General features: G+C 43.2%; 4 protein-coding genes across 8 annotated transcripts; 2 read left to right on the top strand and 2 right to left on the bottom strand.

The window, feature by feature from the left end:
- Nucleotides 1-102: 102 nt before the first annotated feature.
- On the bottom strand, nt 103-9,415 carry LOC117137236 (TWiK family of potassium channels protein 7). Of its 2 annotated transcripts, XM_033298598.1 has the most exons (4): nt 8,727-9,415; nt 7,949-8,040; nt 7,722-7,878; nt 103-1,371 (listed from the first exon to the last, which is right to left on the bottom strand). In XM_033298598.1, the coding sequence occupies exons 1-4, from the start codon at nt 9,133-9,135 to the stop codon at nt 335-337; spliced, it is 1,695 nt and encodes a 564-aa protein (XP_033154489.1). In that variant the 5' UTR covers nt 9,136-9,415; the 3' UTR covers nt 103-334. The 2 variants fall into 2 exon arrangements, with proteins under 2 accessions (XP_033154489.1, XP_033154488.1); XM_033298597.1 differs by lacking the exons at nt 7,722-7,878; nt 7,949-8,040; nt 8,727-9,415 and adding exons at nt 1,540-1,697; nt 1,761-3,835.
- LOC117137237 (probable H/ACA ribonucleoprotein complex subunit 1) lies at nt 4,372-5,589 on the top strand. Its single transcript, XM_033298599.1, has 3 exons — nt 4,372-4,601; nt 4,925-5,305; nt 5,363-5,589. The coding sequence occupies exons 1-3, from the start codon at nt 4,418-4,420 to the stop codon at nt 5,491-5,493; spliced, it is 696 nt and encodes a 231-aa protein (XP_033154490.1). The 5' UTR covers nt 4,372-4,417; the 3' UTR covers nt 5,494-5,589.
- Nucleotides 9,416-10,565: 1,150 nt separating the features above from the next.
- On the top strand, nt 10,566-13,223 carry LOC117138618 (rab GTPase-binding effector protein 1). The gene is made up of 6 exons (XM_033300827.1): nt 10,566-10,704; nt 10,765-11,306; nt 11,361-12,145; nt 12,210-12,345; nt 12,404-12,520; nt 12,584-13,223. Exons 1-6 carry the CDS (start codon nt 10,650-10,652, stop codon nt 12,890-12,892), a joined length of 1,944 nt encoding a protein of 647 aa, XP_033156718.1. The 5' UTR covers nt 10,566-10,649; the 3' UTR covers nt 12,893-13,223.
- A 103-nt stretch (nt 13,224-13,326) lies between these two features.
- LOC117138619 (trehalase) lies at nt 13,327-27,362 on the bottom strand. Of its 4 annotated transcripts, none has more exons than XM_033300829.1 (8): nt 27,308-27,362; nt 24,281-24,750; nt 16,289-16,478; nt 15,339-16,217; nt 14,875-15,273; nt 14,659-14,806; nt 13,740-13,817; nt 13,327-13,661 (listed from the first exon to the last, which is right to left on the bottom strand). In XM_033300829.1, exons 2-7 carry the CDS (start codon nt 24,328-24,330, stop codon nt 13,741-13,743), a joined length of 1,743 nt encoding a protein of 580 aa, XP_033156720.1. In that variant the 5' UTR covers nt 24,331-24,750; nt 27,308-27,362; the 3' UTR covers nt 13,327-13,661; nt 13,740. The 4 variants fall into 4 exon arrangements, 2 of the variants coding, with proteins under 2 accessions (XP_033156720.1, XP_033156719.1); XM_033300828.1 differs by lacking the exons at nt 24,281-24,750; nt 27,308-27,362 and adding exons at nt 16,994-17,196; nt 20,675-20,902; XR_004459213.1 differs by lacking the exon at nt 27,308-27,362 and having other exon boundaries at nt 13,647-13,661; nt 14,183-14,806; nt 24,281-24,330.
- Nucleotides 27,363-27,654: the final 292 nt, after the last annotated feature.

Below are 27,654 nucleotides of genomic sequence, written 5' to 3'. Positions count from 1 at the left end.
ACAGGACGACAGGATAATAGAGTGTTGAAAAATCATGTCACTTTATGATTTGTATAATTCAAAATATACTTAAGCTAAGGATTCCCAAATTAAAAACAATCATTTGCGTTGTCAACTCGCGCGCTTTATTTCATTAACATTAGACTTATGCTACGATGATGGTGAGTAAAATTAAATAACAAATAAATGAATATATTGTTTCGCGCAGAAGAGCGTTCCGGTAAATTCGATTGAAATTGCCTTGTCATTTTTGAGGTTTCTTACACGTTAACTTTGTCGGTGTTTTTTTTGTTTGTTTTTTTGGGCATCTTGGAGGCGAAAGATCCCAGGGATTCTAGAAAAACCTATGCTTTTTCTTCTTTTTGTTCTCCCCCTCCGCCGGCGGCTGGGGATCCACGGCAACCTGACGCCTGGGCAGCAGAGGTGGCGGAGTAACATCCCCAGCTCCAACAGCATCGGCTCCAACTCCATTAGCATCCACGCCATTGGATGCTGGCGATAGAGGACGCGGTGCGCGCAGGATCGAGGTGAGCGGTGGCACTGGGGAGTGGCCATTGCCATTCGCCTCCTGGCCATCCTCCTCGATCCTGTCCAGTCGCGAACCGTGCACCGAGGCCAGCTCGGAGGGAGTCTTCACCTGGGAGCCGCCCTCATCCCCAAGCTCGCTGGTCATGTTCATGCCAATCGTGGCGCCCACCTTGGCGCTGGCCATTTTGAAGTGATCGCTCAGCTTGATCTGCACCACATTGATGAACATGGAGGTCAGGGCCAGGCCGAACATCAGGTAGATCATGCTGACCATCACGTAGAAGGGATTACTGGGCACCAGGTCGCCGAAGCCAATTGTGGACATCGAGATGAACACGTAGTAGAAGGCGTCCAGTGGAGTCCAACTGGGCTCCATCATTAGAAAGCCGAAGGATCCTAGAAGGATGTACGTAATGAGCAGCAGCGAGGCCACCGACACTGGCAAATTGAACTCGTCGTCCACCTCGAAGGTCTCTGGATACGGCGATGTGGGTGTCTCCGGGTGCGAGGTGCCCACCGATCTGGCGGCCTCGGCATCCGCCTGCGACTCCTCGTCGTTATCTGGTCCAGAGTTGCCGAAGAACATGCTCGGCCTGCGGATGGCCATGTCGTACATGGTGTTGAAGCCTGTCATGGCGCTCCGGATCTGCTGCTGCTTCCGTATCCGGCGGCAGGAGCGGGTGTAGTACATCCGTCGCACATATACCCACAGGAACTTGACGCAGCGCGTGAATAGCTTGCCCAGATCGGCCAGCACGATCAGGAACATGGGGATGCCGATGATGGCGTAGACGATGGTCAGGGAACGACCCATGCCCGTCTTTGGAGTGATGTGGCCGTAACCTGGAAGGGAAGAGAAGAAGGCAAGGGGGTTAATAAGTTAAGAATGACTAAGTAACTAAGAAACTACCTAACATGGAAATATGCCTCTATCTTAACTCTCTATATCTTAACATAAGAACAAAGGATTTAGGAGTTTTGGATGGTTATGGGTCCATTGTAACCCATTACCTATGGTTGTGATTACGGTCCAACAGAAGATGAAGCAATTGACAAAGTTCCAGGACTTTTGGCCCGGATAGCGGCGTAGTCCCAACTCGGCTAAATTATTCAATTCATCCTCGAAGCTGCGCAGCTTCTGGCGGGCAAGAGATTTCCAGTCCTCCTCTCTGGCAAAGATACAAATGAATCACTCACTGAACTGGGCTACCGCTCGGCACCATTGGTACTACCTCATGTTGTGGCTGACGTCCCACAGTCTGTCTATGAAATCCCGCTTCACCTTGCGCACCTCGCACTTGTATATATTCTCCGCGGCTCCTTCCGTGTAGCGGAACAGGAGTCCTCCGAATCCTAAGAGCATAGCCATGCATATGAGATAGGCAATGCACCTGTTGCGCAGCTGACGCAGTTCCTCCACCTTTTGGGGATAGTCCAGCTTGAGGCGTCTCCACTCATGACGGGCTTCTAGGCTGAGGCTGTACAGTAGACCCCTGGAGGCCAACTTCTCCGGATGCAATTCTGTGGAGAGATCTGTCACATCTTCACCATTTGCCTGGATCTTCTTCTTTCGCCTAAACAGATTTTTTAGCCGCTGCCATAAGGTAACTTTGGGTTTTGCTTCTGAGCTGGGTTCCTCTGGCAACAAGGCTGGATCCCCAAGGGATTTCGGTTCCGTATCAGGTTCATTTGGAGTAGTTCCTTCAAGGAGGTCTTGAGTTACCTGTTCCTTCCTTTCCAAACTACCCGATCGCTTGGGTCTAAGCGGACGCTCCAAACTGGAGCTGCGTTTTTGAGGCTTCTCTTCCTTATCGGCTAATCTCAAGCTGTGGCTGCGACGCACTCCCTCCGCCGTCAGGATTTGCTCCGCCAGGGCGGCCTCCGCTTTTGCCGCCCGCTCAGCTGCCTCCATGTACTTTTGCATCAGCTCCGACTGCTGTTCTGCCTCCGAGATGCGTGGCTTTATCACCTCGTCTCTGGACTCTCCCACCTCCAAGTACTCGTGCTTGCGGAGGATCTCCTCCCGTTGCTCCGGAGTCTTGGATCTTCGCTGGGGTCTCACGGGCGACAGAGAGTTGTTGCGACTCACTGAGAGCCTTTCCGGTGGTTTTGGAGCTGGCGACGCCGATGGTGGCGGTGGAGGTGCTCCACGAATTGGGGCTGCCACAAAGCCCTGGGGAATCTTAGGTGCTCGGGGCCGCGGGTGAGTCTCCTCCGCCGCATCGGCATCGGAGGAGCTGAATTGGGTGGAGGACTCATCGTAGCCGCTACTTCGATTGCGACCCCGAGTCTTGGGCGCCTCGTGTCGCTGCAGTCGCAGGCTGTGGATGAGGCGTCGCCGTTCCTCCTCGTCCTGCGGCAGCTGGATGCGATCGCTAAGCTTGCGGTAGCTCTGCAGGAGGCGCTTGCGCTCCTCGTTGTCCAGCTGCTGGCGATGACGCATCTTGTGCTCCCGCTTCTCGCGCTCAAAGAGCCGCTTCTCGGCCTCGAAACGCCGTCGTTCGTCCTCGAAGCGCTGCAGATTCTGCTCCAGTCTGCTTAGCGTATCCTGTGTCTGGCCGAGATTGGGAATGGGCCTCTGCTGCTGACTGCTGCTGCCGGTGGTCAGCTCACTCTCGCTGGACTCCTCCTTGTGCCGCGGCGAGGAGAGGCTGCGATGCTTGATCAGATGATTGGCATCCGGACTACTCAGCTTCTCCGCCTCCCGTGGCTGCGATTGACTGCGCGCCGAGGAGCTGGCGAAGGACTTGTCCCGCTTTCGCAGGATCTTGCTCTCGTGGGCGGACATGGAGCCGGGCGGCCTTATCTGCATGCGCACCATCTGAGGTGACGGATCCGGAAGCGCATCCGGACTGGCATCGTCCTGGGGCAGGGCATCTCCAGTGACGGGCGTCGGCTCCCGGTGGCTGCGACCCAGTCGCCTCCGATGGCGCTGCTGCTGCCTGGCGTCCATCGGCTGCTCCATCTTGTCCAGCCGCAGTCGTGTGCTACTTTCGCGATCTATCTTTGTGCCCGTGCTCGTCATTTAGCCATCTATTAATCTATTTTTAACTACCCAACGAGGCGTTCATATTCCACATATGAAAATATATGCCTCGGGTAATTATATCACTTTCGATTGCAATTTCGTATTATATGTATGTATTCTGCACTTTCTGAAACTTTAAAAGTCTACACTTGTCCGAGAATTTTCTAAATTATTTCGCTATATTATCTATTTGCATATATAAATTTATGTATCTGCTTCTTGCGACGTCGCGACACGATCCAATAGATTTAGCTTCTATTTCTCGCTTCCTCGACCACGGCTGGCATCCAACTGCTCTCAGCAGTTGGAGAAAATTCAAATTTTCATTTTCACTTTGGTTGTCTATATTTTTGGTAGATGTCTCAACAGCTGTTCGGCTGTGGATATCTATATATATATATATATAATGCATCCGATAATGTTTTTGATGATTCTCTCTTACTCATTGTTTTATGTTCTCTTAGTGAATATTTAGTGCTTATAAAAAAGCACCAGGAATTTGTGTTAGTTAAACGATGTCAACATATATATCTTCATTAATACTATTCTTCAGTACATAAAATAACTTTGTTTTTTAAAAGATACCATTATAAATTAACATTTACGAAATTACGAAAAAAAGGGTTATTTCTAAGTCGATTGTTCAAAATAGTTTAAATAATTTGATTGAAAAAAAGAACTTTCAAAAAGTGCGCCCATTAGGCCTGGTGTGACCGTATAATATTGAAACGTATATACTGAATCACATGGCCATGGCTATCGATAAGTCGATAACGAAATTTGAATTTCGCCCGTCTCTAAATATTTTGGTTGATCGGAACGCGCACGTGTTTTCGCGTTCAATTTTAATAATATTTGAAAATGGGATTTGGTAAACCTCGTGGCGGCGGCGGTGGCGGCGGAAGAGGCTTCGGAGGAGGCGGCGGCGGACGAGGATTTGGAGGAGGTGGCGGTGGACGCGGTGGTGGCGGCGGACGCGGAGGTGGTGGCGGATTCGGCCGTGGAGGCGGTGGACGTGGTGGCGGCCGTGGAGCCTTCGACACTGGTAAGTGAATGGAGTTCACCAACTATCCCTGTAACTAGCTAACTGAACTAAGCTAGGCTGAGAACTAAGGCTAACTTCGTCAGAGAAAACACTCAGTTAATACAGTCTGTATGAATAGAACTACAAAAACCACGTTGTACACTTAAATTTGGAATAGCCAAGCCGTTGTAGGCTATAATCATGGGCTATATATATAAATATATTTGCCAAAAACACATCTGGAAGTCTCTACGCTGTCTTAAATGCTTGCTATGTTCAGGCAAATTGCCAAATATTCATTTCCATTTCCACTTTAATAATATATCTTATTTTCTTAATTGTAGGTCCACCGGAGAGAGTCATCCCCTTGGGCGACTTCGTTTACTCCTGCCAAAACGACCTTGTGTGCAAAGTTGATATTCAGGATGTTCCCTACTTCAACGCGCCCATTTTCCTTGAAAACAAGGAGCAAGTAGGCAAAATCGACGAGATCTTTGGAACAGTTCGGGACTACAGCGTGTCCATCAAGCTGTCGGACAACGTCTACGCCAACAGCTTCAAACCAAATCAGAAACTGTATATCGACCCTGGAAAACTGTTACCCATCGCCAGGTTCCTGCCGAAACCCCCACAACCAAAAGGCGCCAAGAAAGCCTTCACAAATAACCGAGGCGGAGGCGGCGGTGGCGGTGGATTTGGAGGCCGAGGTGGTGGCCGCGGAGGAGGTAAGACCGTGAATTTCATGAGTGCAACCCAAAGTCTTAACTTGTGTTTATCAACAGGTGGTCGCGGTGGTGGCGGCGGACGAGGCGGAGGCGGATTCCGAGGAGGTGCTGGTCGCGGAGGAGGTGGCGGCGGCGGCGGTTTTAACAGAGGACGAGGAGGCGGCGGCGGTGGTCGGGGTCGGTGGTAGTTTTCAGTATCAGATCCTAATCAAAACATTTAAAGAAGTGTACAATTCAATTGCTGTACATGTCCAAATAGTTTTTAAGCAAAACCTTATCATTTGGGTATTGTTCGCTGACCAACCAATCGAATATTGTACCATAAATGATACTAAAATAAATTTCCTACAAATTTACATCATGTTTAACTGAAAACATATAGTACAAGAAAAAGTTAATTGAAGTTTAAGTGATATTTTATCATTTGTGAAGAGAGTTAATTAACTATAGTATGTCAAACAGTTGCTCACTTATTAAGAAGATAGTGGTTTATCACGAAAAATGGTTTTGTGTGAAAATAATACTTCTGATTAGACCACAATAATGATTTATAGAGCAGAGTAGAAGCTATGAAATGGTTGATCGTCTTGGATTTGGGTATCAATAATGTATCCACTTTATGAGAGAATCGCACTCATCCGAATTCCCTTGAAATTTTATGAATTCTTCGAGGTTTGTTTAAAATGCCCAATACTGTTTGGTATGGGGGTTTCCTTCCGCTTTCCAATCGCCGTTCGATTCATGCATATAATTTGTTAAATTTGCAGCTGTTCTCTTCTCGAAACGAAGAAACTTTTGTGTAATTATATGTGCCAAAAATCGAAAATAATTTCTTTTTGGCTTCTCATATTTTATCTTTATGCCCCACTGACGTCATTATGGGCTTAGAGCATTTCTGCACTCTCAAAATACGAATAAATTAAATGTTTTGTATAATTTTCATCAGATACTTTCCGTAGCCCCTTTGTGATCCCCACACCCCTGAAAAGTTGATGACGGATCGTATTCGCTTTTATGGAATTTCGCTGCGATTTTTCGTATTTGTTTATTCCCGGCAATTTCATTCAACATTTCGGAATTGCCTTCGCGATTTGTTTTCCATTTGGGCATGCACCATTTTATAAAATTGTCGGCCATAGAATGATTTTAGTAAGCGTTATTTTAATCGCAGCAGCAACAGTTTTATGATTTCGCATGGGGATCATGAAGTGTTTTCCGGTTTATCGATCTGATAAATCAATAGAAAGCAGTAATTAACCAGATACATTATCTGTATATCCTACAAGTCACTCAATACAAATATTTTATGGTGAATTGTGTGATATTTTTGTGTCATCCTGTGCTTAAATTAGCTGCCCACTAAATATAGTGAGCTTAAATTTAAATACTCAGGTGAGTCACCGCAGACTCTCGATTTCAAATTAAGTGCTAGATCATACAAAAAAATTATATTGAGGTCCTACGTTTTGTTTATACATATCTGTGCCAATTTTGACAAGTTGATTATACTGAATGCACTGAGCACTCAGCACAATTCGCCATCCTGTTTACAAGGCAGCAAATTGTGTCGTCGCATTGTGGCAATAATTTGGCAATTTGTGTTAATTGCTTTTGCGTTGATGTGGGTGCAAAGTTTTCCACACTTGCGGATTTATTCGAATTTCGCACTTTTTGGCCGCTGGGAAAAACTTGTCAAAAGTGGCGACGAATGGCCAGAATTTATTTGCCAAAAAAAAAAACGCTCGCCATATTTCCATTTGTCTTAACAAGTCGGCGTGCCAAACATTAATTTTAGAACAAATCCCGAAAGCGAGACAATCGAATAAAAAGAGGGCTATCAAGCAATTAACTAACCGCATCACGAATGTGAAACATAAATTCTTAAAAAATAACAATCACTTAAATTATGATTAAATGATGCACCCCAAACGATTTGTTCGGTCGAAATCATTTCCATTTTCATGGCATGTTTATGGTCGTGAAAAGTCTTTTGCAATTAAATGTGAAATGAAAAAACAAATTAATCGAGAATGTGTAGAGTGATAATTCGGGGAAATTCTTTCGTGAGTTTACAAGTCTCAATTGCGAAAAGTGACAGTATTCCAAGGAATTTGGAATCCTCTTGAGAAATCTCATAACTGTCTGCACGCAAAGAGACACGAATTTTTTATCTCACAAATGCCGACGAACGCAAAAATATCTAAAACTATTTCCATCTTTTGTGTCACAAAAATTTCGTTGGCTTAATAATGAAGAAAACACAACATACATAAATAGACCATCTTGCGTCCTAAGAACTGATATGTGTACATATATATAATATATCTTATCTGCGTGGGAGTCTTTGCACTGGCAATACACTTGGATGCCACCGAAATTTGGCGAGATGGAGAAGGAATCTTCTAGCTCTACTCACCTATGGTCGTGTAAATCGTGGCGGAGTAGACCATGGCATCCCAGAAGGACCACGGATCCGTATTGTCGACCATTCCGGATCGCAACAGTGATTGCACCACCGTGGGATACGTGTTCATGATGCGCAGCACCTGACCCTCGAATTCAAGTTTGCTCAACTGAAAATGATTGATTAACACAAAGTGATTAATTATCTTGGCATGACTATATATCCCTATTAGGTCTTACCCCGCTCAAATCGCCGGAAACCTGACGCATTTCGTTGAAGAAACTCCTTTGCTGATCCTGCACCACCAGCTTTTCCTGATTTGCATGACGAACTGAAAGGGAAGAATTTGAACTTGAATAAAAGGAATTTGGTGCTTTGGATTCAGAAGTTTTCCATTGGAGCACCTTGCTCATGGAGCAGCCCCTGATCCGGTACTCCTCCATCCGCCCGTTAATCATCTGCAACTGGACGTCTTGGTTGTTTACACGACAGATTGTTCCCCTCGCAGATGTGATTCATTCAAAAAATAGGTGTATCTGTGTGCCTACACTAATAACAAAATTGTAGTTGAAATATTCCAAAAGATATCGAAAACATTAAAGCCAAGAAATATAAAACATCTTTACTTCAAATCAAATTGAAGCCATAGTTCAAAAGCTTGTTTTTTAAACTCAATAAAATTCAATTTAAATACTGAAATAAGTGCTTGTTTTTTCGAGTGTTCCATGAACTCGGATACCGAAATCAGTCGTCTGCCAAGTTGATGGGGATGTTTTTACGATTACAATACAGCGCAGGTGTATTTATTTGAATGGCTGGCAACTGAACTGTTTACTATTTTCCAAACAATTTTCTGAAGAGCTTGATAAGCAAACAAACTCAATCAGTGCACTTCTTCATTCCGGATATCTTGGATATTTTAACCTTTTTGGCTGTAACCTAATGAAATTCATCATCATAGAAGTTGATAAGCGAATTGATCCATAGAAGCTGGAGGTTCTGGGTCACGGATCTCACCTTCGATTGTGCGGAATACAACGGCACCGCCGATGTTGTATAGTGCCAGGATGAGGATGAGGAAGATGTGGGTGAACCACCGGCGCGACCACTTGTACATGCCGAAGGTCATCTTCTCGCCGAAGCTCAAGCCCGACTTTGTGATATCCAGGAAGCCCTCGTAACCCTTGGTCATGAAGTTGCCGTATCCGAAGGGATTGGCCATTGGTGGCCAGTAGGGTCCCTGTGTGCCATTGCCCGTGAAGTTCGTTTGCGCCGTGTAGGGTGGCTGGGCACTGGGTGGCATCGATGCCTGGCTCATGGCCGATCCGCTGGTCAGGTTGTGGATATTGATCCTGGGCGGTCGATTGGCCCGCCGTGAGGGCGGCGGAGTGCTGGGAATGGGTGTTATGCCCAGGGTTTGCGACATGGTCGGTTGTTTGGTATATCCGGGAATCTATAGGGACTCGCTTTGCAATTTTGATCTCTAATTGATATGCACAGGAACTCAAAACATTGGGCACTTTGTGGTCATTATTCAAGTTCCGTTCACATACATATATCTTGGCGGTAGTACTTATATATTTGTATTATTTTTAAGTTTATAAGTAGAAATGCCGTCGCGATTCCAAGGCGCCGCGTATTTATTTCTTCGCGTACTTTTTTTTTCCCGCTTCCGACCGCCTCGTTCCTGAATCCAATGCGAACTGAACAGACGCCAAATATTTTGACCAACATCGCTGCTGTTGTCGCTGGGCATAATGCTGTAGTATTTGTATCGGCCACGAATCTCCGGCTGCCGACTATGACGACATCGAAAGTCATGAGCTCACAAGCCTTCCAACAAGTCCAAGACCCAGAAGACCCAACGGATCTCAGCGTACACTGCAGAAAAAATGATCTATGTACTTAATGTTATGATAAAAATAATATTATTGGCTATAAGGAAGTTAACAAATGTTTGTAGTTAACATAAGTTACAGCGTCTCAATTATTTTCTACCTGTCGACTAAAATGTTTTCCAATTTTTGGTAGTGTACAGCCATGATAATTTTATAATTACTCATGTTTTCGGCTTCCTCAGTCGATGCCGAAATTCTGAAATCGAGTTTTGTTCTGGTTAACGCGTAGTTTTGTTATCTCAAATAGTTTGCTATATTGTTATATTTAAATATGTTCTCTCATTAGCTTTGTAGGCATTATTGAAGTATCCATTTTCCTCTCATAATTTATCAGTTCTTAGCGTTTTCTCGCTTTCTGGCGCTTAATAATTTGCATAAAATTAAAAGAACGGACGGATTAGTCATTCATGATCGGCAGTCATTTACCTTTTCATAGAATTGTGTCTAATATTTTCTGCCGTTGTCATTTTGCTTACACACAAATGTTGAAGCACTTTCTAGGAAATCCTTAAGAAGATCTTAAATAATTAAGAACGATTAAAATGCAATTAATATATTTATAAACATTATACAAATTTAAATAGTATTGTATTGTTTATTTATATTCTTTCTCATTTGTTCCCTTTTCCTATTTATAGTTCATGGTGGCCGATGACAACAAAAATTCTAGGAATATCTAGATTTTAGATTTAAAAGGACTATTGAAAGAAGTGATTTGAAAGGATTCAAAAAGGATTCAAGGACATATTAAAAGGACATCGAATTAGACTACGTTGGTAAATTAGCGAAAGAAAATTATAACTATGTTACCAACATCTTTAAGTAACTTTCTATTTTTCTATAGAAATCTATAAAGTTCGATTTAAAAATAAACCACTTTTAACGGCATTGTCAAGCAATACTTAAGTATTAACTATCGGTATAACTCAAATATGGTAACACCCAGAGTAGTGTTGGAAATCACTCAAATGTATATGTTCTAATTGGTGCGCTCACATATGTACATATAAACTAATAAATTGGCCATCACACAATATAGAAAATGGAAGAAAACGAGACCCGGACGGAGGCCAGGCAACCCACGGACCTGGCCAATGGTAAGGCAGCAGCACAGGAAGCCTGAAAAGCCGATAACTAACCCATAACTCCAACGGCAGGTGAGGATGACGCGACGGGACAGCACAAACTCAGTCACCTGCAGAATGAGATGCGCAAAATGCAGAACGAGTTCAACACGCAGCGGGCGAAGATGCGGGAGCTGTACATCCAGAAGGAGGCGGAGGTCAGCCAGAGCCAGCAGGAGCGACGGCAGCTGCAGGCGGAGCTGGACGAGCTGAAGACACACCTAATGGTGGCGGACCTTAAGTCGCAGAACGAGCTGCAGCTGAGGGACCTCAAGGCGCAGGAGGAGATCTCCTCGCTGCAGCAGCTGGTGCAGGACACCATCGAGGAGTCCGCGCACTACAAAGGCGAGGTGGAACGACTCAGACTGGAGATGGGCAAGTACCAGCAGATTCATCAGCAGACGATGGCTCAACAACCACAGGCCGAGTCATCCGGTGGAATTGCGCCGCAGGTGCTTAATCAGGTCAAGAAGACACTAGGTTCTGTGCGTAAACTGGGCACCGACTCCCTGAACAGCAGCTTTCAGCAGGACGAGGACACCCGGGCATCGAGCAAGGGCAATGGCAAGCAATACGTATGTTTCTGGGACCAATCTTTCAATAATCAAATTAACTGAACCTATTTACAGGCCCCTGAGGAGGCGGAGATGATGCACTCAATCGTCGAGCAGCTTCAGGAGGAGATGAAGGCACTAAAAGTGAAGCTGCGCGAACAGGACGAGCAACTGCAGGCCAAGTCGGCGTCCGATGAATCCGCCCTGCACAAGTCCACGTCCATGGACGTTGCCGAGAGCGCCTGCGAGTCGTGCAGCTTGGCAGAAAAGACGACCGAAGAGCTGGGTGCCCATATAAACAAACAGCAGAAACAGGTGGATCTGCTGCAAAAGCAGCTGGTGGAGTCCCGGGAGACACTGGTTAAGGAGGCGGCGTTGCGTAAGGATCTGGAGGACCAGTGGCAAGAAAAGCGGGAGGCCCACAAAAGCGAAGTACAAAGCCTGCGTGACCAGGCCAAAACCAACGAGCAGCGACTGCTGGACATGCAGCAGAAGTTTCTTGAGACCAAGGACGAGGTCATTAAACAGATTCAGCGCGTCTCCGACGACCGAGAGCGGGTCAACAAGCAACTGGAGACGTTGCAGGCGGACAACGACTTTCTGTCCGGTCGCTATTTGGCCACGTCCGAGGAGATCGACAACCAATATATCAATCTGCCCAACACAGTCGTCGAGCTCCAGGAGCTGATACTGCGACAGCAAAGCGAGCTGATCCAAGCACGCGTCAGCAGCGAATACGAGCGACAGAAGTGCACCAGCACTGAAGATGAGATTCAGATCTTGCGGGCCCAGCTGGAGGAGAGCAACAACGAACGGCGGGCCTACAAGCGCAAAATGCAACTAGATATTAAGTCACTGCAGTAAGTTACAACCTCTCGTCGATGGTGGTGTTCACTTTGGCTCACGTTTTAAACGAATTTCCAGGGATCGGGTGACGGAGCACTTGGTCACGGTACAAGCTTACGAGACTACCAAAACCCAACTGGAGCGCAAAGAGGCTGAGCTGAACAAGCAGCTCTCCGAGTGTCGCGTGGAGATCATTGAGCTGCAAGAGGCCAATGTAAGCTATCACATTTTGTTGTCACACTTGATTCCTCGCTAACCGGATCACATTACAGGAAAAGTACGCCAAAACAAATGCGGACTACAAGACGAAGATAAAAACACTACAGGAGGAACTGTCCACCATGGAGACTGTTCAAAAGGACTTTGTCAAACTATCTCAAACGCTTCAGGTGAGTGCGATATAAAAATATATGGTTTATTCACTTAATTAATTACATTGTGTTGTGCCACAGATGTCGTTGGAGGAGCTGCGACATGCCGACACGGAGGTGCGCTGGCAGGACGACGACGATGTGAACAACTGTCCCACGTGCAATTCCTACTTCACGGTCATGGTGCGCAAGATCCATTGCCGGCACTGCGGCCACATCTACTGCGATAAGTGTCTAACGAAAACGGTGCCATCTGGACCACGGAAGCGAGTGGCCCGAGTCTGTGATATCTGTCACACGCTGCTCACGCCAAACACCGCACCCTACTTCAGTCAGGGACAGCCGCCGCAGCAGCAGCAAGGCCAGCAGCAGCAGCAGCAGTCCAACTAGGCGTTTGGGCTTCAAGCCCAAGTGATTGTGTATTATGTGTGAAGTACGATTACGATTAGTTGGTATCTCCTTGAACTCTATTGCTCTGTTTCTGTGCTCCGATACTACGATTACGATCCGAGGTCAAACCTTTCCAATACCGAACTGCGTCGCGCGTGTCATTTCCACTTTCCATTTGCCAATGTCTATTTCCGATTTTGCTGTTCCATTATTTGGCCCTATACATAACGTAAGCGATGAGTTGTCTATTTTAGCTTTTGTCGTAGGTAAGTTTTCGTAACTGAATTTAACTCAAAGCAAATATACAAATTAAAAACAAATAATTTTTGTTGTTTGTCGCCGCACATCTCTACTTGAACCAACTTTGCCTGCAATAGAGTTGATATCAAACTAATGAATTGGAGTTGTCTAATTCAAAGGCGAGCCATGCAACATAAAGTTTGTGTTCTTGTTTATTTAAAAATGCCAAGAAAAGAGCTTGTAAATTATTGTTAACAATTGTATTTGTGTCTTCATTTGGTTGCGAGGAGCTAGGATTGGTATAGGTATTTGCTAGATATTAAAACGTAATAACAATGTCGGGCATGCCCATATAAATTCAGTATATACAACTCTCACTTCAACCACCAAATAATGATAAACTAATACTGCAATCTCCGCACTCAACGAAAAACGTTAGCAACTACAGACTTCACAACACACGCACAAACACGGAGGGGGGAATCACACTACTTGGGAAGCAATTACGGCTTGTTTTGGCACACGTTGTCTGCGGAAGAGATAGAAAAGTGATTCGCCAATTAGCCTGTCGCCGGAGATAGCTAGTTTTCAATCCGATCTCGCTTACCTCACCATAGAACACGACCTGCTATCAGAGCAACTATAGTCACAGCTGCCACGCCCACGATGCCCATCATACGATTACCTGGATTGGAAGAGCAGAATACACAGATCAGTAAGAATAGATGGCATTGGATAAATCAAAGGCGTAGGAAACTGCTGCCCCAAATTTCATATTATATGTACATCTTTAGAAGGATTAGTTAGGCATTTAAGCAGTTTCCTTAAAGCTCGTATATATGCATGCAAGTCAAGCCAGGATTGAATATGTGGTTAGCTTTCTACAGCCGCCATTTAGTCTATAAATGTAAAAATACCATGAGTCAGTCTGTTTTAGGTGTTATAGGTAGTGTGCTCTGGATCTGGTGCTTGGTGGTGGTTACTCTAAACATTGCCTTGACATTCACAAACACAAATCAACCACATAGAATGACCCAATTGGACACTTACTCGTGAATCCTCAACTTGATAGATAGCGTTCTTTGCGTTCTTATTTCTTGAATTTGGACAAGTCACACGAGTGTGCAAACGTGGACTGGACGTGGTTTACTACATGGACAACAGACAGTACACAGATGCTCGACGGATGGCGGACTTCAGATCTTGATTCCTGGCGGTGCTGTAACTGTGGTGCTGTGGTTCGTGGTGCTTGGCTCGAGATGTCGATGGTTCACGGTACAGATATTGGTTATAGACAGCGGCTTTTAAAGATTTAGATATTGCGCAGAGCGAGAGAGACAGCATTTTCTTAGTCTAAGGATGAGCAGTTGATGAGCGCTTCTGGATGGAGGCTTAATAATGTACAAATATCTAAATACAATTTTTCGAATAAGCTTTGGCTTCGAGCCTGTGATGATGCTGACAATGATGTCTGATGGATTGCGTTTTGGCCTGGCTACAGATTCTTTTTTACTGCCGCTTTTCACCTGCTAGGCAGCCACAACCGGATCCAATGGAAATGTCGCGCCCGTGCTTGCTCAGCCACTCGATGATCACACCGTTGGACCAACCGAATCCAGTCTGTACTTCGTACTCCCCACCGCCGCCGCCAACTCCGAACTCATCGGCGTTGTACTATAGAGATTCAGGCAATCATTGTTATTATGATAAATAAGATCAAACTAAGTAAACTCCAAACTTACCTTCTCGTACATGTGCCTGTCCTTGCTAAACGCCGCAAAGTTTGTCTTCACCCACTTGGTGGCCCACTTCAGTGACATATTCTTGGCCTCGGGAGTGTTCAGGTTATTCAGGCCCTCGACCAGAATGTACTGCATCGGTGCCCACACATTGGGGGCATCCCACTGTTCTCCGGTGTTGCTCAACGTGTTGGGAACTCCGCCAGGGTAGCTGTCCAGCTTGTTCCTCTCAATGTAGGCCATAACAGAAGCCGATATCTTCTCGGACTCCGAAATGTTGAAGGCCTTCACCCACAGTGGAGATAGATTGGTGGGCGTGTAGTAATCGCGCGGCTTCTGGTTAATCATATCGTAGTCCAACCAGACACCGGCCTCCTCGTTCCACAAAACTTCTTGGATACCCTGTAATGTGATGAAGTCCAATAAGTATCTTCATCTAAGACCAATTCTACCACTAAGTCGCTTACCAGACGGAGTTTCTCGGCCTTGGTCTCGTACTCGGTGACCTTCTTGGTGTTGCCCGCTTTGGAATGGAACTCGGCAATCAACTTGGCGTTCCAGTAGAGATAGGCATTCAGGTCGACGGGCACAATTGAGGTGGTGCTCAGAGCGCTCCGGTTGCCATCATTGGTTCCACTCGGGGAGATGAACCAGCGTGAGCTAAAGTCCATGCCAGATTCGGCGCCTGCCTTGAGTTCACTGTAATGCAGTTCCTTGGCCTCATCCGTGGGGAATTCCTCGCCAGTCTCCACATCCTCACGGTAGGACTCTGGTCGCGGCCCGGACGACGAATCGCGGTATACACACAGGCTGTGATTCTTCACCGTGACATTGTGGTTGTTCACAAAGAACTCGAACTCGTGCTCCAGCGTGTCCAGGGCATCAATGGCGAACTTGTCATTGTTGGTGAAGTCCACGTACGACTTGACCATACCGGTTAGAAGTGGCGGCTGGGAGCGACCATGGTAGTAGACTCGACCGCCGTTTGGAATAAAACCGAACCGATTGACAATGGATAAGAAGTTCTCAATCATGCCGCGCGCGGTGTCAAACATCTGGCTGTAGAGGAGTCCGCGGATGATCCAGTAGGAGTCCCAGTAGTAGAACTCAATGAAACGACCGCCGGGCACGATCACTGGATTTGGCACGGGAATGATCGAGTAGTATTCGGGATTCTTTGACACATCGTCCTTCATTTTGCGTCCCAAGTCCCTCCAAATGCTATTCAGCTCGACGCCCCATTGCTTAAGATCTGGGTCGGAAATCAAGTCGAGGAAGCTGGGATTCTCCTTCCAGTCGGTGGGCGTCCACTTCTCAAGCTCGGTGCCCGGTGCACTGAAGTACTTCTGCAAATGGTTGGCCACTGTTCAGTTTCTGCCCGAGATTGGCTGCCCTTTGGCTATCCCTTTGTACTCACATCGACAAACTGCTTGATATCCTCTCTGCTTGGCGTCTGATTCTTGGCCTCCATCATGACATTAAAGTCCTCGAGGGTCTTGTCGGGCGAATAGTTCAGCTTCATGTCCACAAAGGTCTTCGAATCCGCAAATAGTTTGGGCACTGCCGTTTGGATGGTGTGCAGCAGATTGCCCTCGCAGTAGATTTTACTGGAAAATAGAAAAATTATATATAAAAACTAAAAGCCAACAGGAAGTATATATAGCACGTTTATCTCTTTTGAAAATTAATTTCATTATAAGAGAATTAAAATTTTGTTTGCCCAGCCTGTGCCGAAAAAATCCCGGATGAGGCTTACGTAAGCCAGAGCATAAAAGCTGCTTATTCCCATTCCCATACAGTAAACACACACACACACAACTACGGCACTAATTAGTGCAAATAATTCTCGAGTTAAATGGATATAAAACCGCTCCAGCACGAGTATCCGTATCCAGGTGGTGCTGCTTAGCTGAACACCTGTCCAAAGCATCGATGATTCGTATCTGCCGATCAGATACTACAAAAAGCTAATGCACGACGAACAACCAACACGTCACGTTTATGGCGCCGTGTGAAAGGAAAGCACTCAAGCTGAAAACCTGGTGCTGCCTCACTGCCTCGACGATGCGACGATGCGACGATCGGTGGCCACCAGAGTCCGGAAGTCTTGCGGTGAACTTACCAGCTGGCGAACGGATCCTGTGCCTCCTCCTCCTCGACGGGAATGGCATTGTTGTAGTCGGTGGTGAGATCGGGCAGGCTGTAGGACTTGGCCTGGGACAAGGCCACCAGGCAACTCCAGCTCACGAGGAGCAGGCCGATCGGTAGCTTGAACATCCTTTCACTGGACAATTCACGCGGCTAATGAAACGACGAACTTGCAATCTGCGTGAATGGAAATACGAAATACGTTGCTGTATACGTTGCTATGTATGTCCTTTGGCGCACAGGATATGCTCGCGATCCCAGAACTCAAACTGAACAACACAAGCACGACCAGCGCCAGTCAGCGCAAGAATACTTCTAACTGTTCCGCTCGATTCCATTTTTATAAAACTAATTTAATCTACGAATGCGACTACGACGACCAGCGATCGGCAAACGAGCGATCTTCGGGCGGGGGACAAGGCGATGATTTCTTGGATCGGATCCAAGTCATCGGATCCGCCGCTGTGGCGATGGGTGGGGTTTGGGGTTGAGTGGGGTTGCTTGCTCGGGTCGCTCGATCGATCGACGGTTGCGCTTTGGGGGCGCGTTCGGTCTATTTTTAAAAACGCCAAAGTGGCCCCAAACGTAATTGTCGGGTTCACCTGCTCCAAGTCTCGTGAATACATATATATTTATAAGTCAGCCATTCATTACCTGCTCAATCGACATATTGGTATCGGTATCGGTTCTAAGTGCCTTGGTAATTACACTCATAGAGTTTCCCGGTGGCAAGGGGCATTCGACTGGGTTTTTGGCACACCCATCATTTGCATATCGTTAACTGATGTTTGAATATTCATGGCTTAGGACCTTCGAGTATTCATATTCATAACTATAACACCTATTTAAAGTGGCACCCGCAACTTTTGATCATCCATAGTTACCATATGGAAATTTGCCTAAGCAAGGTCCCACTGTACTTACTGATAACACGCATTTTTGGGGATTTTAGGCCTAGTCTAAATGCTAATTGGCAATGCTCCACTTACGATTGCAAGTGTGGAAACTTTTCTTGGAAACTAACCAGTTATCCAGAAATTTAATGAGTATAGCCCGATATCTGGGCGATTTGCATTGCAGTGCGGTTTAATCGCGCTGTACCTGATTTGAGGTCACCGAAGAATGGTGACATTCGTGTGACGTTTTATTTATATCCAAACTAATCAAGCTGATACATTTTCAAGTCTAAAATTAGAGTGGGTTGTGTGTTAGTGACACGTGTGTCGTCTGGCCCCAAATTCTGGACCGGAATTGCGCCGTTTTGCACGAATGCCACTCTGTGGACATAACGAGTCTTAATTGAACTGATTCGCTGAATAAGGATTGCTTTCGAGAGATTAACGAATATATGGATATATACATATACATCATATATGGAAATTTGAGGCGCAAAAAGGGGATTATGTGATGGGATTGGAAAACTTAAGCGCAGCTTGGAGAGCCATTATCGGTTGCCAGTAGAACTCGAACTCGAACGGCTAAGGCCACCACCATATTGCACACGAAATGTACAAATGTGTTTTATGGAACATTAAGTGTATGATGAATTATCGCAGTGCGATGATATAACCCTCTGGGGCTCGGAAAACAAAGGGAACTCAAATAGGCGAAACAATTGTGCAATTTAAATTGAGCCGCACGGGAATGAGAAACCGAAAGAGAGAAGTCCATTGTTTAAATCTTTCTGTGACGACAGCAACTAGCAGGTGCGACTAAATCATTGATCTAATACGTCACAAGTGGTTAGCATTTATGATTCCATTAGCGGATCATAGACTTATAACTTATACTACTTCCAGACACACTCCATTGAGTTTCAGTATTTACTTTCTTGTTCCGCTCGGCGTACTTAACCAATATTTGATTTATGGCTCTTTTCGAAAAACATTTCAGATAACCATGGATGACAAATAGCAGGCGCTACAGCTGGCCCTACGTGTCGGGCATTTGAAAACATTAATGTATCAACAAGTTTTTTGAATTTTGAATTCCCCCCCACGGGGACTTCCGATTCCGCATTACTCGAAATCACACAATTCCGCCTTAAATTCCATATAAATCATAAAAATGCAGCCCGAACTATTGTTTAAACAACAATTTAAGGTGCGTGAACGAAATAATTAACTTCATGAATGCTTATTTCGCACTCTCACCATTTAGCTGTGCTATTATGTTTGCCAGTGACTTTATAATTTGCTTATATAGATCTGTATTATAAATCTTCATTGTCGTCATCGATGGCAGTGATAAGTGATAAGTTTTTGTTTGAATACAATGGCCAAAAGTCAGTTCAGATCTTTGAACTGGGCTTGAAAAACAAAAGTTTGCCAAAATCATTCAAGGACGATTTTAATCGTTATGTGGGACATTCAACGCGTTCGTATAATTGCCGATTAAGTTAATCACTCAACTAGCATTATAAAGCACGATTTGCTGGCTTAGTCGAAAATTCTAACAAATACCTGATGGCTTCAGAATGACGCGTTGAAATCCGCGAGGAAAACGAAGAAACAGGTAATGTCATTAAGAATTAACTTGCATCAGGTTGAATTAACTTGTTTTAGATACTGTGCGTTTTGCTTTGATTAGCCGTTCAAATGCCGATCGAAAGGCCTTCGAAAGGTTATTGAATCGTAAAAAGGTTTGCAGTGAGCTGCAAAAAAGTGTTCATGCGTGAGCGGAATAATTAGTTATTAACTTAATCAAATTAAATAGAATGATTTTCAATAGAAGGATTCATATTGAGTGGCTCAAGTACTGCGATTTAATCTTAATCAAATAAGGCGGGAAATTTGACCTAGTAACATTATAAACCACGGGAGCCTTAATCTTCAATCTTGAGTGGGCAATAAAGGTTTATCGATGGCTCATAAAACTGGGAAGCATTGAACTTAATCTCGATGATAACTCAAATATTCGTTATCATGGGCATTGTTTATTGCATTGATATTGAAAATAGATCTTGAATTAATCTTCTGATGGAATTTCACTTGAAATACAGCGGCGTTCAGGGCTGTTCAGTGTTAAGAATCATTTCACTTCTATATAGTTGAGTGCAGTTAACTTGTTTTTGGACAAGTTCAGGGATACTGATAAAAAACTGATTGCTTTGCTGGAGTCAGCAGCTTTGAAGTGCACATATATTATTCAACTTAGAATGAAATTGATATTGATATTGATAAGATTAAACAGGTTTAGCAGCAGAAAGTACATCTTCCAGTCTGGCTGGATCAGCTAATTTCAGTTATTCACTCGATTCCTAATGAAATTCACAGTTCAAATTAGCTGCAATTCATTTTGGAATAAAAAAGTGGTTTTGGCAGTGCAAAAACGAGACTTGAAGCGATGACACTAGACAGCAGTTTATATTCTATTCGGTGTGGGATTTCTGTCCGCAAGTCCATTTAAATTCTAAATACCCGGGGACCACAGATCACTGACACCGCAAGTCGCTGATCTGTGGTAAAAATAACGAGAATTCACGTTTTCAGCGCGATAAAGCTCAGGGAAAAGATCAGCAGATATGAGGGAAAACGACAGCGACCACAGCAATTTGTATTGAAAATTATAATTTAATTGCTTTTGTTTATTCAACTCGCGGTTTTCGTGTATTGTATTATTTTCAGCCGAGAGTTAAAAACCAAATTACAATTACTTTTAAAGGTACTTTTTCAGTTTCAAATTAATTTGCAGTTTGTTTTCGCACTTCACACACTTTTATTATTGGCAATTTGCTGAGCTTACTACGAGTTTTTATAACTCGCTCACTATCTGTATTGTTTTGTGCACCAGATTACTATATGTTTATATATATCTATATGAACGCGGACTATATACACTCTCGTTCCTAATCAAAAGCGCTGCTTTATCGCCATAAAGCCCCTGCGATGTTGATCGTTTGAAGGCAACGATCCGACTGCCACGATCCACAAGTGCCGGAGATTTAAATTCAAATAAGATTTTCGCAAAGATCCGTCCGGAACAGAGTTACCAAGTGTTCCCTTGAGGGGAAAGAAACTGAAAATTGGCTAAAATCGCGTTTTCTGTTTGCCTTTTTAGTTGAGAACGCAAATAAATAAGATTTATTGATGCGTAAACTCTGTCACACTTTCATTGATTGATTGAGAAAATTATTAGGCAGTAAAGAGAATTATGCAATTTGCTCAATGTGGAAAATTTTGATCATTTCGGCGTGACAAGGAAACCGTAAATACTTTAGCCTGATATTCTAAAGCCTCGCTCTTCTAGAATCTAGAAAATAGGGCGATAAGATAGAATCACCCTGCAATGAATTGACGTGGTATTTAAGACCCACACTAACTTATGATCGTTGCCAAAATCGATTGTAAATCACTTTTGATTTGGAAAAAAGATTATTCATTATTGAGATAGGCAGGAAATTTGGCGCTAATAATAAATTAATAAATACTATACTATAAATACTATTATCTGAAAGAAGTTTTGCCTAGAAAATTTATTCAAATTTAAGGAATTGTAAATTAAATCATTTATAATGAATGAATTTGTAAATTCGAGTAGTCATTACTAATTTATTTATTTACATACATCACAGCGTTTTTTGATATATGTTTTTTGTAGATATGTTCTCGTAATTAGAATTTGACGTCGGTTACCACTTGAAATGAATGCATGAATATTGAAAGTATGTAGTATATTTCCCATTTCCGGTCAAATGAGTCGACTTATTCAAAGCGACGTATTATTGAAATGACGTATTATTTGAAATCAATGGAATGAGAGTAATGCCTGTAAAATCGAAATTTTTCCTGAAAAGTCTGACTTTTGTGGAGTGTGAGTAGTTTCAGTGTGGATGAGACAGCATCAGGTGATTCAGAAGGCTCGCCTTCTATCGCTCAATCTGGCTAAAACGAACGTGCCATAGCAGGACGGGCCCTTTATCAGTGTCAGACTATCTCGCCTCACCTGAGTCTTTGGTGACTGATGCACCTCCTCCTAATCGCATACTGATTTAGTTTCTGCGAAGCCCAATGGAGCGCTTGGAAGTGGGAAAATCTGGACAGACACTTGATGATATGCATGACAAGCTGCGTGTGTACTAAGTTCAGAAATGATTAAATCGTTGCGGAGGATCTGTCACAATTGATGCGATGTCAGTCTGTCTGTTGTTGTCTGGACTGATAAGAAAGAGACTGATAATGGATTAATTTGCGATTTAGCTGGGCTAGGGAGCTATAAACGTGACTGTCGTTATTGCTCAACAGCTGGCTCCAATCTGATCTTAACGAGCTAATCCGTTTCACATTACGTATACGACATGGACACACCGCCAAGCAACGACCAATCGCAAATCAGCTCCAAACAACGAAGTGAATCTAACTGAGTTCGTGACAAACAACAAACGGTAACAGATGTCAGTTAGATTTGCTTCGCTTATGTCTGGTCAGGAGAACGCAAGCTGTTAATATTAATAGCTTTTACATTTAAATAATCGATATCGTTGTGGTTTTTTACGAACATAAATTAAAATAATTTCTAGAACTGATTATTATTTATAGCAGTCTCTATAATAGACAAGCCATCACACTGAGTCTGAACTAATTGCTAATGAGTGTAAGTAAATCAGGTCTTAGTTTTTTCCTATTTAACTGGAATTTATTTGTGAAAACAACAAATATGATTATGGGTTGTGACATTTAATAGTTAATAAATTATTATACATTACATTATTAACTTGCAAAACAGAGATATTTTTTTTTAAATCGATATTTATCATAAAATCATATAAACATTTTAAGAACAGCAAAGGAATAAGTTTCATTAATATGAATTTTGATTCTCTATATTTGAATTGCCGTTAGCAATATTTTCCAACTATACACTACATTCTACATTAAAAATCACGTATACGATATTTACACGAAAAGTTCTGTGTTGAGCAACACGAACTTAAAAGTAGACTACATTTTGTGACTCGCCCAAAAGTAAGCTACGAAATTGAATACGCGATAACGGCAATCGAAGGAGGGGCTCGTTGTTCTGATTGATAAGCCAGCGTGGGTAGCTGATAACACATTGTAACGGTATTGGGTATTCTTTTACCGTCGCGACGGTTATGTGTGGTGTCCTTGAGATCGCACAACGTGTACTTTAGTCGCGTTTCTCCAAGTGTATTCACCTGTTGCAGTTCTCCGCACTGAAATTCCAAAGGTGCTCCGAAACAAGGTCGTATGTGACTATGTGGCGACACGTGCTTAACTACTCGGTCTACTTATTAATGTATTTTGCTTGTAATTACACTGCAAATGCCGATGGCTATTTGCAATTGTGACACGAAACGTATTCAATATTACCCCTATTTAGGGTCTTTCTGCATATTTCCGAGTTTTGTGAATAGTTTGGATTGTGGAAACTTGATAGTAACGATGGGATAACATTTACGCTCTTATCGAACGGCGACACTTGTGAACACAGAGGAAAAGCAAAACAAACGCAAAATTAACGAAGGTGCTAATGACGGAGTTCGTATACCCTTATATTATATGTATGTCTTGAATTTTAGGTATAAAATTTTATCATTAAAACAGTTATTTGTATTTTTATTGTTTTATTGTCGCGTCAAAGTTAAGGCAAGAGTAAGAAGCAATCTTATTCACTTGTGATAAGCGTATTTTTTTGAAACTTAAATTCCAAACGATATATTTGCTCGTTGAGATTAAATATGCTGTGTGTAATTTATAAACAACATTTTGAAAGGAGTACTTTGATATTGGCAAAGATGTACGGTCCCTCATCATTTTTGATCAATTTAATGGGCGAACTCTTATCTATACAATGGTGTTTCCTAGCACAATATGATAAACGATAGAACATTTGTCTATTTGATCTTTTGCATGAAAACTCAAAAATAAAAGTGCTAATGCTAATTGCAAAAGAACACTGACGATAAAAAACAAATGATATTTTGGCTCGCCGGCAGATTTGCAAACGTAAGCGTGCGTGAGAAGAGAAAAGAAAACAAAACCGAGTGGCATTGGCACCGAATGGCAAAATAGCGTTGGTCTAAAATAAAACTATTCACTATATGCGGCTATATGTGCATATATACGGGGCTTTTGGCACTTTGGCGAGACATTTGCCAGATTTGCGGCGGGCAGAAAAGTGAAAGCGGGTAGCTAGACAACAGATGTCTGAAGTTGGCAAGTGCATGGTGCACAATTTGCAGAATTATGCAACACAATCGATCAGAACTATGTACATATTTGTATTTAGGCAAACTCACCTATTTCCGTTCATTTTGAGATTGCTCGTTGCATTCGCTGGAGCGGCCATATTGCGACAAAGACTGTTGTTTCCGGATGTCGGAAAATATCTTGAGATTCTCGCAAGGTTGCGAACGCGAAGCGGAGATTTAAATTTGACCAAAATGTTTTGTTTATTCTTGCCACTTGTTTATCACGTCAATATGCGTTGTTTGCATTTATCACTCGGTTCGATCACTGCCGTATTATTATTCGAATTTTGATCCACCGTCACACCTGGTTGCTTCTTTTGCCTTCGAGCAGCGCCACGAGACTAATCGCGACCGTGCAACTTACGGTTGTTAAATAGTTTTCGCTCAGCGAATTTCGCGCTCACATCAGAAACTTGGATAACAGCAGCGCAAAGAGCGACCGGATTCTATTATACACTTTTGTCGCGAGATATACACTGGCAGGATAAGGGGCGCATCAAGGTCCACCAAATCAAATCCTTTAATCAGACGCAGAAACATTCAGACCGAAAATTTCAGATAAAAGAACGAAGGATTTATATGTCAAATATCCAAAACACATCTGGTTAATTAAATATTTTTGAGAGTGCTTTTATACAAAAAATGCTATGGTTTCCAAACAAGTGAAACATACTTTAATCAATTTCCCAAAACGCAGTTGATTCACCTTCTTACACATTTAATTTTGATAAACGAAACATATTTTGATAGAATTTGCCAAGACAGATGAGTCGTCTCTTTAATGATAAACTACAAAAGTACTTAGTTTTTAAGTTAGAAATTTTAAGATCAATTATAAATGATATGTTTCAAATTTGTCGCTTGAGCGTAATCACTCCAAGAAAATTGATTTGCTCTTTCATAAAATGACCATTCAAATATTGTTTTGTATTCTTTTTTTTTAGCAAAATTCCAATTTCATTTTGAAATTTACATTGTGAACATCCCACCATTTTTCTCAGTGTACAGTGAGAGCTTGTGGCGAACGTGCTTTTTGAGAGCGAACCGCGTGTTTCTCTTCTTGTGATAAAAGACACGCACACAGTGGCATTAGTTTTTGGGGGAGATCGTTTTTAGAGTGTGTGTGAGTGCTACGTGCGTCAACCGGTACATTTTCTCTATCCTTCTCGTCTCTCTCTCTCGCTCTCTTGCTCTTTGCGCTCACGCACACTTCCTCGTTTTGCGAACTTTGTCCACGACATCTACACCCGCCGCCCCCTATTTAACACACCCCTCTCTTTCTTTAACCTAATGCAATTTGCAGTTGCATTCGAAATGTGACGTGTTGACAGTAAAAACGGCGACAGAGCAAAACAAAATGTTTAGGAACCTAGCATAGATTCGTTTAATGGATATGTTTTTCGCATATTTTTTGTGTCAGTTCCAAGGTGCCCTTGCCAATTATCGGATATGTGAGTGGTACAACTTTCTGCCTCCCTTTTTCTGCCAGACAAACCGGTTCCGAAAATTATGCCAGTCTACAGACTCTACCCACAGAGACTGCCAAGTTTCGCCCAAACAACAGCACGTTTTCATCTCGAAATACCAACGACCTTCGTCGGTGACCTTTGGGCAACCACTCGTGAACACACACACGTTCACCTGCATATAAACAGCAAGAGCCAGACAAAAGATAAGCATTACTTATCGAAAGAAGAACAACTCCATTTTCGATCAACCGGCAGTTGCATTATTCACAAGTTATATTTAAATATCAAAGGGTTCCGAAGTCGGATTAAACGGAAGAAACACTCAATCTTATCCCTTTGCCTGATTTTAGATCGAGAGAGTAACATGAAAACCAGTTTATAACATTTCGCAGACAAACAAAAGTTTAACACACACACATTAGCGCGTGAGCAAAGTACATAAGTATGGGGGCTCGTCAGACACACACATAGTCATGTTTATATTGGTTTATTTTTATGTTTTCAGCTGATTTGGTTTGGGCCATTTGAACGATTTCATAAGAACTAGACATTTTTCACGTGGCTCAACGGGGCGTATACGCGATAAGTCAATCTGACGTTATCTCTGCTCGCAATTATGCACTTTTCCTTTCGTTTACGATGAAATCTTTATACTTAACCCCATAATAAACAGTTTAGCGTCTGTCTAGGAATGAAATAACCCACTTAAAAAATGTTAAATATTATAAAACACCATAAAACTGCTAAGAATGAGTCCTTTTCGACACGGGCTACTGCGAAGTTGATTGCCCTAGGCCACTTAAGTCTCAATTGGCTGTTGACACTTTCGAGAAAATCCGGGGGGCTGGTACTAAGACCCAATTGGATTCAATTGAGTGAACACTTGCCTCTGGAAATGTCGCAAAAGCCGCCAGCGGAAATGTTAATTGAATCGAGTTAATGTATTTCACCAATGAAAATATCTCTTAATTGAATGGTCCAGCATTCCAGAGGTCACTGTGTTATGCAAACTGAGCAATAAAACTAAATGGGAAAGTGTAAACAGATTCAACTTGTTTCGCCAGCTTATCTAAGCAGAATATGTACATTTTGGGGGCTCGTCAATGGGAAAAGTGCATTCTGTGGAAAAGCTATCTGAAAGATTAGATATAAATGATGAAATATTTTCACGTCATGCGCTACTTTTTTGTACATCACACACTTATTAAGGTTGAACTTCAGACGTCTGACTCATTACAAACGAAACAAAAAACAAACTAGAAAAATGTTTTCCCTAGATCCTTTAAGTTTTCTTCCACTGAACTAACCCAAACAATGCAAGTGTAACCTCAAGCCCTCTTTGCAAAATGATCTAGTACTACGCCAAAGTTAAGAACAAATGGCGTCCTTTCATAAGAAGTGCAATGTTTGTTTACTCGTCTGTCGTCGTGCAAAGTATGTATGTAAGTTTATATATTTTTGGCTGTGTGTGTTCAGCTGTCTCCGATATAAATACACCAAGTTGCACGGCGTGAGCAATTGATCTACTCTTATCACAAGACAATTTGGCACGGCCACCGGCAGCTGGGGACACAAATAACAATTTGTTTATTTTAAACAATATTACTTCGTGGGGATTTTCTGCGCATGCACGTTGTTTCGATATAAATGTAAAAAAAAGTGCGACCAACCGGCGAGACGAAAGAAAAGCGACTGACATTGAGAGGCCAAAAAAAAGCAGTGGTGACGTAAAGAAAGATAATCCCGCTTCCGTCACAGGACGGATAAAGAAGCGTGGTGCCAAAAAAAATTGGTCTTACCATTTGGCACTCAATTAGAGGGTGACCCCAAAAGTATGCTACCATATGCTGCACTGCACATTTTTTAAATCTATTTCGGCAGCGCAATAAATAAATGATGATCAAATGGATAACCTTAGCACATTATGTCAGCATCAACCATTTTGGACCCTTG

The sequence above is a fragment of the Drosophila mauritiana genome, chromosome 2R (genome assembly GCF_004382145.1).
Source record: "Drosophila mauritiana strain mau12 chromosome 2R, ASM438214v1, whole genome shotgun sequence".
NCBI lineage: Eukaryota > Metazoa > Arthropoda > Insecta > Diptera > Drosophilidae > Drosophila > Drosophila mauritiana.
This window is presented reverse-complemented; position numbering and strand designations above follow the sequence as displayed.

Coding starts and splice junctions, on each gene's coding strand:
- LOC117138618 (XM_033300827.1), top strand. CDS start 10,650: ATGGAAGAAAACGAGACCCGGACGGAGGCCAGGCAACCCACGGACCTG. Junction 11,307..11,360: donor AGGGCAATGGCAAGCAATAC/GTATGTTTCTGG, acceptor ACCTATTTACAG/GCCCCTGAGGAGGCGGAGAT. Junction 12,521..12,583: donor AACTATCTCAAACGCTTCAG/GTGAGTGCGATA, acceptor GTTGTGCCACAG/ATGTCGTTGGAGGAGCTGCG.
- LOC117138619 (XM_033300828.1), bottom strand. CDS start 17,148: ATGTTCAAGCTACCGATCGGCCTGCTCCTCGTGAGCTGGAGTTGCCTG. Junction 15,274..15,338: donor AGGCCGAGAAACTCCGTCTG/GTAAGCGACTTA, acceptor ATCACATTACAG/GGTATCCAAGAAGTTTTGTG. Junction 14,807..14,874: donor ACAGGCACATGTACGAGAAG/GTAAGTTTGGAG, acceptor GAATCTCTATAG/TACAACGCCGATGAGTTCGG.
- LOC117137237 (XM_033298599.1), top strand. CDS start 4,418: ATGGGATTTGGTAAACCTCGTGGCGGCGGCGGTGGCGGCGGAAGAGGC. Junction 4,602..4,924: donor CCGTGGAGCCTTCGACACTG/GTAAGTGAATGG, acceptor TCTTAATTGTAG/GTCCACCGGAGAGAGTCATC. Junction 5,306..5,362: donor AGGTGGTGGCCGCGGAGGAG/GTAAGACCGTGA, acceptor GTTTATCAACAG/GTGGTCGCGGTGGTGGCGGC.
- LOC117137236 (XM_033298597.1), bottom strand. CDS start 3,553: ATGACGAGCACGGGCACAAAGATAGATCGCGAAAGTAGCACACGACTG. Junction 1,698..1,760: donor GACGTCAGCCACAACATGAG/GTAGTACCAATG, acceptor TATCTTTGCCAG/AGAGGAGGACTGGAAATCTC. Junction 1,372..1,539: donor GACCGTAATCACAACCATAG/GTAATGGGTTAC, acceptor CTTCCCTTCCAG/GTTACGGCCACATCACTCCA.